Consider the following 11,749-nt stretch of genomic DNA (forward strand, 5'->3'; position numbering starts at 1 on the left):
TTCCACATAAAGAGTGTTGTTTTACCAGTGGCTGGTTAGCGATTAAGTTTCCTCCTGTTACTGATTGGAAAACTCAGAGTTTATGCTGCAAAACCTTGAGATTCTGCATTTCTAATGAGAGGTGCAGATTAAAACTCCTTGTAAAACATGCTTCAAATAAGTCACTGTTTCTAGCATACTGTTTGCTAAAGAAAAAAAAGAGCAGAAAAAAAGTTTAGCCTGTAGCTGATGTTTGCTTTAAAGTTTCCAGTCATAGTTTAATTCTCAGAGAACAGATGACAAGGATGGGATTATTACTGAAGTGTCATCTCGTCTTCTTTTATCTTAACATTTCTGTCTCTCTGTTGCTGCTTCCCTCTCCTTTTGTCTCGGCTGGGGCAGCAAGGGCTCGAAGTGAGTGGTTCCGTCAGACTGCATGCTGCATGTGACGTCTGTGTCCCTCTTTACAGTGTTGCCTCTAACAAGTACCCTGTTTTCAGGGAACATCCTTCATGTTTTTGTCCGGTAGATGTCATGATAACATACGCAATTCTATTTGCTGGTGTCTTTCTTTTTGGCATCAATCATGGCAAATGTGTCAACAGGAGCAGGAGGTGTGGTCATGATATGTGTTGATGAGGAGCTCTGCGAGTTCAGCTATTCTGTTGCAGTGAGAAAACACCCAGACTGCAGAGCCTGCGCTATAATTGGGCGAAGAGGCTACTGCTCTATATTTAGCCGAGATGCTGCAATGTCTGGATGCTCCCACTTTCCCTGCGAGTTGCCTTCGTATGACATGTGCTGATGACTAACGACTTTCCAGTCTGTTTTGCATGAAAACACATATTTTAAAAAAGGTAAAAACCCAGGATGTCACAGCGTAGAACTTTGAACGACAGAGAAGCACAACAGATCCACCTTCGAGCGGCCGCGTTGTGAAGTAGGTTACCAGATGTAGGTCAGGGGATAAAAAGGAACAAGATGTGATTTTTGTTTAATGGGGGGAGCTGCTCAGGCAGATTCAGGGGGGAAAACGGTTGTTATTCTGAAAGGCTTCGGTTGAAGGCCGTTGAAGTGGCAGGGTAATGAACAGGCTCAAACCAAGCTTTGCGTAGATGCTTAAGGATACCAGAGCATTCCTGAGGACGAGGGTGGCAACCGACACCCACACTCGTGCTAGGCAACACACATTCTTCAGACCAGTGGGAGTACTTTTTAATCTTGTGCAAGAGCCCAGCTTGCTCCAGAGGTAAAAAAAAAAAAAAAAAAAACCCAGAAAAAACAAACATAACCTTTAATAAGTTCCATGACTTGATTTTCTGCGAGCAACCAAGTTTCTCCACTCAGCTCTCAGTATTCCGCTGCATAGCGTCTAACCACCTCCGTGTGACATGTTAGATTAAGATGCTGTCGGAGAGGAAGATGGAGCTGGAGCGCCGGGTGACCGCCATGATCGAGGAGAACGAGCTGCTGCAGAACACCGTGGACGACCTGCGGGAGCGGACGCTGGTGCTTGAGAAGCAGTGCCACGAGAAGGACCTTCAGGTGAATCCAGGCCAAAGGGGTCTTAATAGCTATTTAATCTAATTCAATACTTAGGACCAAACATTTTGAATTTCACAAGATTTTGTTTGCTTTTCCACAAACTTTTCTGCTCCTGTCTTGTTGGATGTTTTTTGTCAGCTGTGTTTCTGGTGTAGTCAAGTTCAATAGTAACCGTTTCAGGACTTTTTACTGGGAAATAAATCAAGTGCTTGCAAAGAGGCAGTCAGTTTTCAGTGTGACTGAGTTTTTTTGAATCCACAATTTCAACATTTTTGTCTTGTTGATCTCATTCGTTATTGATTTCATCACCGAGCCCTTTCCATCTTAAGGCATTGCCACACAGCAAAGGTCTCAGGGGGCCACGCTACTGATGTGACACAGACCAGTGGAAACGCTCACTGTTATCTGGAAAGTTCCTTTTCCAGATGTTAAAACAAGCTGTGCAAAATAAGAAAACAACTTTAGTTATAGTTTTCTTGGAGGGAAGGGACCTCTGTGCTGCCTGTTTTAACACAAGGCATGGAGTAAAGTAAGAGAGGAAATTGTGGATAAAACAGGGAAGGTTACATCACCACAAAACAAAAACAAAAATCAATAATTATCAATTGACTGAAAAGCTTGTCTTGTGATATGTTTTTCAGCCATATACCTATGTTGGTGGTAACCATGGTGATGTCAATAGCACCTTTCTGCTCTCCTAATTCACATAAAATTACTATCCTCAAGCTAACAACAAGCTAACTGAAATGAAGCTGCCAGACTATTTTGCGGCAGAACAGATCAGAGTTTTAGTCATTATTTTTTATCAACTGTTATTTTCTTTACATTTCACTTCACCTGATCTCTAGTCACAGTAATATAGACTCAGGCTGAAGGACACCACTAAGACATGTAAAGTTTGGGAAACGTCTCCATCATAGACATGGTTGTATAAATCAACTTTTTTTGCATGTCACTGAGAGGTTTTTTTTTTTTTTTCAGATAGATGATAGCAACAAATTAAAAGATTTAACTGCTCTGTTATGTCTAGTTGCGACAAAGCCAGCTGGAGCTTCAGGAGGTCCAGGTGTCCCACAGACAACTGACGGCTAAGTTGGCCGAGCTAACTGAGGAGCACAGTCTTCAAACTCTCAGCCCCCACCCGTCCAACCTGCTGTGTGAGATAGAGCAGAGCATGGAGCAGGAGGAGCAGGAGCAGGAGAGGGAACAGGTAGCCCTGACTCGTCCGCTCTCCGTGTAGCATTGCTAGCTGAAAGCATGGACCGCTAACATCTAAACGCTTCCCGTTATAGCTGCGTCTACAACTCTGGGAGGCCTATTGCGAAGTCCGCTCACTCTGTTCCCATCTCCGGGGAAACGATGTCACAGACTCGGCACTCTCCACCGACTCCTCCATGGATGAGTCCTCGGAGACGTCCTCGGTCAAGGATGTGCCTACAGGGAGCCTTCACACCAGCCTATTAGAGCTACGGAGGTTAACACAGAATCTGCTGGATGGGAATGAGTCTACGGTAAAGGATCAGAGCTGGCTTTCTGGCTCAAATTCTAAATTCATTTATTTATTTTTTTTAAATTACATTTTGAGTTGAGTGAGGTTCTTTTAAGAGGCACCAAGTAGTAAATATTTTTTCCGCAGTACATAACTCTTTGCCATTCAGGCTAAACCTAACTGCTAGGATATCTGGGAAAACAAATGCATTTTTATGCATTTACTTATTACTAAAGACTCCAACCAAAGTGGATATTTGAGAAAACTGCATTGGTGGGAAAACGAAGATTAAAGGTCCAGCGCATTAGCCTGCAACAAATACTTGCTGTGACATGATTCCTAATCAACGCTGTCTTGTGTTTTATTAACTCTATATTCTCATATGCTAGTTAAAAGTAATTCAATCTACATGTTTCCACACAAATTAACCTCCTGGCGCCATGTTTAATTCCTTACACGAATCATGGTTGTTTTGAAGCAATTTTATTGCAGCAGGATACGTTTTAACTTTGCACTACACTGCCCCCTGTGGGTTTGGCATGTTTAAAACAATGTCAGGGGCGGATTTGTATGGATCCATGTGCAGAAACTTTTCTGAAACTGACCCTGTGCAATATTTTTCTTGAAAAAAGAAGCACTATTGACATCTGAGCGGTGACTGTACACCTCCCCGGGCTGTGACTTGTGAAGTGGTTTTTTGTTTCCTTCTGGAAGGGTTCACGGCGCAGTGATGAGGAGGCACTAGAGGAGCAGGTGAGGAAGATGGGAGAAGAACTGCAGGAGGTCAGAGAGCTTTATGAATCGGAGCAGCACAAAACACGCGGCAATGAAGAGGAGCTGCTACAGATGCACAATCAGGTATTCTGATGCTCAGCTTAAAGGAGCAGTGTCAAAAACATTGTTGCATTACTCCCTTATCTAAAACATTCCAGTAGTGTTGCATCGATTCTTTGAGAAATCCTTTGATCTCCATAGCAACCATTCAGCTGTACAAAACTCTTGGGTGGATCTAACTCCGCCTTCGAGACACAGCTCCTCCTCATAGCTGAGGTTTCCAAATTTCCTAGCTGGGTGACTCCCCCATTCAGCTCCTTTAGACTAGCCAGCAGCAATTAGTAAACACCTGGTAGAACTGTGCATGTGGCTGAGCTCATTATCAGCTACTTCTCAGTTAAACTCTGGTAAAAATGTTCTTAAAGGGTGAATAGAGGAGCCATGATGACTTCCTGAAGGTGGAGTGTCAGGAAGAGCAGGACTTTTTAAAGCGACAGAGTCCCAATTACGTTACAAAGTTTATTTTCTTTTTTCATATTTGATATATATGGCATTTTCACAACAACTGAAGTTAAGAAAGTTACTTGATTGTGCTATAAAATACCACTGGCTGGAAAATACACAATACTGCCCCTTTAACACTCTCACTCACTCTGTTGGACTTTATTCAGAGTTTTGTGAGGTAGATCGTATGCGGAAGTTTCTTCTAAAAGAATGTCTGTCTTAGGTCCAAGAATAGCAGAGTTGATGGGGAAACTCATGAAGGGTTGTTATGTAGGACATGACTCCAACCTGCCTTCACTCCACCAGGGCAACCGACTTTCTTCTCTTTGCTCGAAAACAAGTCCTGCAACCATCCGTCTGACGTCAGCTGCACTTTAACTGGGTCAAATCATTATTTCACACATGAGCAGCATTCTGACTAAACCGTGCCAGCCGAGCTGTTTGGAATGCACAAAGTGTTCATCTCTCAACTGCCCTCTGTTCCTCCTGTGCGACCTCCAGATGGCGCTGCTCTCCATTGAGATCTGCTCTCTGAGGGAAGAGAACGAGCGAATGAGGGCGATGGCGGACGTCCGAGAACCCAGTGAGCAGCTCCAGAGCGCCATAAGAGACCGAGACGACGCCATCGCCAAGTAGGGTCAAACACAGAACAGCACACTGACACAAACAATACAGATATAACTAAATGTACTGTAAGAGGTTTATGTTGACTCGTTATAAGCGGGGTGGCCATCGTAAAGTTAGGCAACAAAAAAGAAACGGCAGCAATATTTAGGTTTATTTAACCTGTCAGAGAAAGAAATGTGGATGTTTATTTTTCAAAGTCATGTTTTCACCTCGTTATTCATACATTACAATTATCAGAGTTCCAATTAAATATTTCATTCACAATGTAAATATTTAGTTCTCAATTCTATATTAAATATTTAGTTTTAATTTAGTTTTAGTTAGCTCTAAATTAACTAACATTTAGCTGCAAACTAAATATTTATATTGCTGATGCTGAGCCGGAAGGTTCTCCTGTAGCAGTCTGCATTACAGCTGCTCTGAAGAAGCCTCTGACTGAAAACCCTCTGTTTTACAACAGTGTCATGAAGACATTATTCATAATGTTCTCTGGTTAAACTGCGCACTACTTTGTGTTGGTCGATCACATGTTGTCTTGAGACTTGATGTAAAAATGGGTTTTTAATCTTCACTTTCATATTTTATCTACATGAAGTATAGTAGAGATTGGCAACAGTTTCAAACAAAGCTTATGCTTTTGTTTATGCAAATGTAAAAATACTGAAGCCTGTCTTCTTACTCAATATGTCTGTATTTGTATGTGTGTGTGTGTGTGTCTGCATTGCAGGAAGAAAGCTGTGGAAATGGAGCTGGCTAAATGTAAAATAGACATCATGTCTCTGAACAGCCAGCTTCTGGACGCCATCCAGCAGAAACTCAACCTGTCACAGCAGCTGGAGGCTTGGCAGGTGGGTCAGAGAGGACAGGAAGTAAACAAAGGAGCAGCTTTTTAAAAATGAAAAAAAAAAAAAAATTGTATGTGGAGTGCAACTCAACCTGTTCAGGCAGCTTTTTTAAGTGCATTTATTCACCATTTGAGTGAACTGAGACTAACTTTCCTCATCACGATTCCCTTCCTCTAGCTAGTCTCGTATTTGTGACTAAAAGCTGCAGTACATAACTTTTATAAAAAAGTTTTTTTTTCTTACATATTTGTTAAAATCATCATTATGTCGTGACAGTAATGTATAATAATCTGTGAAAAAGCTCCTCTACCTCCTCCCAGTGCTACCAGTGCTAACTGCATTAATACACCAGTCAGAAACAACCAACATACCCTGCTATGAATGCTAATGCTAGTTAGCATAGCAACTGATCACGGCGGATAAACAGTTTTCCTGTAACTGCAAGTTGTTTCTCCGCCGTTAGGACATTCTCAGTGCGTACACTAGAGTGATTGACAGCACTAAAACCTTCCTCCTGGCACTGATTGGTTGCTTTTTTTCCCCCAAAAAATATATTCATTAATTTTTGTTTTTAAGAACAAAACATAACACAAAACAAAAGTGCAGCAGTGCAGTCCAAAGGAGAAACCAAAGAAAGTTACATGTACGGTTACATATTTTCATCATTTTGTAGTCCAAGTCTAAGATTTAATAAAGACAAGATGGTGGACACGTGTCCTTGACCATAGTCCAAGAAGGGTTTCCGAATGCATCCAGAACCAGGAACATCAGAAAGTCCAAGTGGGATGTCTTCCAAAATAATCTTCCTGCACCCAAAAACAGTTTTGGGAATCCATTGCAGTAAAATAATTTGTTGCTTCTGACCGGGAGCGGTGCAGTTCGTCAGCAGTGGTCCTCTAAAGAGGTGGAGGAGCTTGATGTTTTGTCTCCACATTGTGGCAGTTTTAACAAATATGTGAAGAACATATCTTTGCTAAACAGTTACGTAGTGTAGCTTTAAATCCGCTAACAGAATCTTTGCCCTAATATTTACCTGCTGTGTGTGACGGCGCCCAGTAGGGGGAGATGTCACCGTCTCCCTCCCCGCCCTCTCTCCTCTGTAACCAGCTGCTCTTTCCTCTCTTCTCCTCGCCCACAGTTCGCCTCCTCAGGGCTCTTTACTGTTTGGCTCTTGTGGTTTCTGATCTAGTGGCCTTTCTCAACTTCAGTACCACCCTCTCTCCCCCCGTGGTACCTCCCCCCCTTCTGCCTTAGAGGTGAGCCCTGAGCCGCTGCCTCACCGCTCTAACCTGACCATGGCACGCCGAGTCATTTCATGCTGAAGATCTGCTCATTCAGGCTGCTAGAACCCATCCACGTCTTCATCATCCCTGCTCCACCTTCTCTCTCTCTCTCTCTCCACTGGTCACAATTTAGTGACCGATGGTTTTATATTGGTGCCGCTTCACATGCAAGCTGGCACTGAATGTGTTTCTGCTGTGGGAAAATGTGTTTTTATGTGCTGAGTGTTTCTTTTTAATGGTCTTCCAGCCTGTCAGAGCCCTCTGGTGGCTGAAAGCCAAACATAAAGAGGAGCCTGTAGTTCATAATGACTAGACTTATTTTTAAACATGTAAAACAAGAAAGCCTATAAATATAAATAGTAGTGCTGCAACTAAACATTACATTATTTATAGATTATTCTGATTAATTGGTTAAAAAATTGTCACATTGTGTTATGGTACTTTTATACAATATTACAACTACATTAAAAGATGAAAATGAACAAATAATTCAAATAGAAATGTAAACATTTCATTAATATGCAGTAACATAACATTCCTTTAGTGAACATTTGATCATTTGTAGCAAACGACGCATCTACAGGGGAAAAAAAATCCTTCCAACATCAACATGTGAAAAGCTCAAGCATTTCTGCTTGACTTATCCATACAGTATGAGGCTGATCTGTTGATTATTTTTAGATTAACTGACCAATAATTGGATAGTAAAAGATGCCGGATAGGAGATTTTTTTTCTACACAATTTGAACCAGGTGGAGCTGAAACTATAGCACTTGAGGAGTTTTGGGTACAGCGTACTTAAAGTCAAAGGGTTCTATCTTAAATGCAAAATGTTCTTATTTTTGTACAGTTTTGGATGAATTGCTCTGAATCTGTCCTTTCAGCACATCGCCTTCATTTGAGTCTGTACTCCAGCTAACAATTAGTTACTAAATTATTAGACAATTATTTGAATGATTAGTCCTAATAAATAGTTTAATTTTTAAGCACATATTGAGAGTTTGTGAAAAATATGTTTGTGCACACTCCTCAATGTGCAGCAGGTGAAAATGAACTTGTCTTCAGTCAAATGTTGAAAAGGATACGAACCGTCCATGTTAGCATGTTTCGTTACGTCCAAACAGGGATTCCTAGACGTTTCAGCTAAATTTGTGGTCCAACTGTGTTTTTCGCATCACACAAACCACAACCCAATATTGCCACTGCTGCAAACCATGAAGAAGACACCAGGAAGTGGTGGGAGGGTGACGGGTTTTTAATTGACTTAATACGTGAACACACTTAGTCATGTGAGTTTCTTATGTAATGGAAACACAGCAACTGCGACATTATGTCTTTTTGACATTAACAGAATACCAACAAAGTTTTGCGCACATTTGTAACAAAGACGCAGCTAATGGCCCCAAACTACGACAGAATAGGAGTTGCAACAATCTATCCAAACTCACCCTGGAGGAACTGCTGTGGTGGGACATCGAGACTCCGTGAACTTAACAACACAGGACACAACATTTGAGCTAAATTTCTTCCACAATGATGGAAGAAAACGGATAAATTCATTGAATAGAACTGCTTTTAGTAGTCGCTGTTAAACGGTATTAGCTTTTGCTTCAATTATACTCGTTTTTAACTTAACCTATGAGTTACATCAGACCTCAACACTGTGCATTTTGACTTGTTTCAGTACTTCTTGAATTATTACACCAGCAGTTAACTTGACAGAGTCCAGTCGTTTCACATCTCAACCCCCCCCCCACCTCACCCACAGGCTGGCGCTATCTGTGTTTATGTTTCTCTGCGGTTCCCTTCTCTCTCGTTCACTTTGCTGTCTCTGGCCGTAGGACGACATGCACAGAGTGATTGACCAGCAGCTGATGGACAAGCACCAGGACGAGTGGCGCTCGGTCCACGCCGCGCTGTCCGGATCGTCGAGGAGTCAGTCCCCGAGGCGAGCTCGCCGCGTCTCTGAGCGGGACAAGAGACTTTTCTCTTTTTTCAAAAAGAACTGAGCCCTGTTGGAACTGGCCCTTAAAGCACAGCAGAGACACGCAGAGACAGACGCAGGTGAGGGAGAGTATGGGTAAACAGCTCAGCCAAAGACAGGCGGTGGTAGACAGGCGCTGATGTTGGGGGGGAGGTTCAGATCATTTTGCACTTTATCTGTCCCATTGCTCTGCTCCTTACTGAAAGGAAATGAATGAAGGTAAAAAAAAAATAAAATAAAAATCAACACTTCCCCAGAGGCTTTGGCTCAGCAATCCACCCTAAAGAGCGCTTTGCTTTCTGGTCTTACAGAACAGGACAGGGTCACAAAGTTTACCTCCACAGAGGAAGGTTTCCTTGTAGTGCCTACAAAACCCACTGCCAACTCTGTAGAGGTGGAAAACAATGTTGAAGCGTTTCAGCATGTACAGTATGCATCTCAGTTATCAGGCCGAGGAGTCTGGGGAAAGGCAGAAGTTTGAAGTATTAAGGTAGAGCTCAGAGTGTAAAGAGAAGTTCTGGCAGTGACAGAGTAAACACAACGATGGGGAGTCTCTCAGGTTTATTCATGTGTCAGGGGAAAAAAAAACGGACGTGAACGTGGCGTGTTCAACACAACTGGAAAAGGTCAATTCTCAAATGAAAGAATATAAATGGAGGGGATGACTAACGGGCACTGTGATGGACTGGTGACCACTGGAGATAGGCACCAGCACTCCTCCTGACCCCACTGGGGACAAGAGTGTATGATAATGGATGGGTGGACAGACTTATGGGCATTTTAAAAATGCAGTTCTAAAAATGTAAAAAAAAAAAAAAATGAAAAAAATTAAAGAAACCTCTGACCACCTTAGCTATTGTAGCTAGTTGCTTTGTTTGCAGTAGATCTCAGACTGAGTTTCTAAGTGCAACAACTTTTTATTTATTCATTTTTTTTGAACAAACAGCCAGCCTGATAAAAACCAGCCCCTTCTCCTACGTTATTTGCTAAGTACAGAAGGTCTGTTGAGAAACGCTTCCTGGACTGTGTTGAGGTTTTATATTTTGCAATTATTGGTTTACAATTGGTTTTTACAATTATTGTTTAATTTCTAAGGTTGCACTCTTGCGTCAGATAATCTAAATCAATGTTGGGGAATAATTAAAACTTAAGATTTACAACATCTTGATTAGCGTTCATAGCCGGGGCTGAACCCAGATGTTACACCAAGAACTGTAGCTAAAATTCTAGCATTTCCGTGGTGGACATACAGCGTAGTAGTAATAACATATTCACAAAATGTAAACAATATGTTGTGGCAAGACGTCTGTCAGTCATTATGAACCATGTGAGACATGACGTGAACAAGGTTGTGAGAAGTTAGCCCTTTGGAGAGACTGGATTTCCTCCTGACTGTTTGGCGCCAGTTTTGTTGAAAATTTCACAAATTGTAATACATTACTTTTAATTTGTGTTTTAACAATTTTATTGTAAACACCAGGGAGTACTTAGCCACACTAGTCCATCTAAACCAGTCAACAGCCCAAAGGGAACGTGAAGCCAGCCAGCCAGCCTCCTGGTGAAATTCTCCGGCCTGTTATAATTTCTTTGGGAACATAAATAATTTGTTTTATTTTAATTTCTTAGTTCTTTTGTATTTAAAAAAACATTCTAATGAATTTCCGTCCTTTGTTTAAGAATTTATCAACATGGCGTTGAAATATTCAGCTTAAATAGGATAGGATTGGGTTGAAGCAACAGAAGGAAAACTAAATTAAAAAAAGAACTTTTGAGTTTGTGGGATGTTGTCACGACCTCAAGAGACTCTCCATCCTCGACCCTGACAGATGAATAAACCTTTGTGGGGGTGGAAGAACTCCTTAAATCTATCTTAGTGGTATTGTTTTCCTACTGCTCACATCATGGACATCATTTGAAGAAAAAGCACTGCTGAGTGTTGTCTCCGTGATGTCAGTCATCTTCCTAGTTGACCAAATTTCTTGTTTACATCAGCTTGAGAAGGGGTTAGGATTTATTATATGAACAATAACTATGAATCCCACCAGTTAAAAGCATGTCAGTGTACCACAGCTGTCAGCATTCAACGTGACCGTTTGCATTCACTCCTACTGGAGATGGTCTACCTCCATATTTCTCGTTTCAATATTTCACAGGCACTTTGATTTCTTAGCTTGCGGGCTTCCATACTTGGGGGGCATTTCTGACTCCACTGGCGAAACACAACGAGGTGAGCTCAGATCTTTGAGCGTGGATGATTTTCTGTGTGGCACATTAATGTCTCATGTCTGTGTGTGTTTGAGCTCATGTTTAATGAAGCTGTGCAAACCTATGCAGGTGTCTTCACGTCATCTCAGCTGGTTGTTGGGAAGGATCAACCCAAAGAATGATTTTTTTATAAAAATGACAAATAGGTTTGGATGATATATTTATAAGAAAAAGCATACTTTTTGACAGAAAATCTTTTTGTAGAAAGACATATCTGTACAATGTTTTTGTCGACTGTTTTTATGTCTTGTGAACTGAAACTCCTTCGATGGAACAAAGTATCTTTTGGTTTCTTTTTCTTTCCTCTTTTGTTGTTTGGTCTCACACAGTGAGAGAAATTTCATAAATTCAAATTATTTATTCAACTTCTTTATCTATATGATGCAATTTACTGGACCTGCACACAAAATTCTAAAATGTCTGCACATTTAAATGATCTATAAGAAAATAAATA

At 41.3% G+C, this 11,749-nt stretch overlaps 1 protein-coding gene across 4 annotated transcripts; it reads left to right on the forward strand.

Annotated features, from left to right (window-relative positions):
- The first annotated feature begins 385 nt into the window (after positions 1-385).
- On the forward strand, positions 386-10,797 carry bicdl1 (BICD family like cargo adaptor 1). 4 transcript variants are annotated; one of them, XM_015015833.1, is made up of 8 exons: positions 386-393; positions 1,378-1,524; positions 2,555-2,734; positions 2,817-3,035; positions 3,728-3,871; positions 4,793-4,923; positions 5,646-5,766; positions 8,888-9,055. In XM_015015833.1, the coding sequence occupies exons 2-8, from the start codon at positions 1,384-1,386 to the stop codon at positions 9,053-9,055; spliced, it is 1,104 nt and encodes a 367-aa protein (XP_014871319.1). In that variant the 5' UTR covers positions 386-393; positions 1,378-1,383. The 4 variants fall into 4 exon arrangements, 3 of the variants coding, with proteins under 3 accessions (XP_014871319.1, XP_014871320.1, XP_014871321.1); XM_015015834.1 differs by lacking the exon at positions 386-393 and adding an exon at positions 400-1,228; XR_001421894.1 differs by lacking the exon at positions 386-393 and adding an exon at positions 6,902-7,019 and having other exon boundaries at positions 1,284-1,524; positions 8,888-8,974.
- The last annotated feature ends 952 nt before the right edge of the window (positions 10,798-11,749 follow it).

Source organism: Poecilia latipinna, unplaced genomic scaffold (genome assembly GCF_001443285.1).
Source record: "Poecilia latipinna isolate Pla-1442-1.1 unplaced genomic scaffold, P_latipinna-1.0 Scaffold1959, whole genome shotgun sequence".
In the NCBI taxonomy this organism is placed as follows: domain Eukaryota; kingdom Metazoa; phylum Chordata; class Actinopteri; order Cyprinodontiformes; family Poeciliidae; genus Poecilia; species Poecilia latipinna.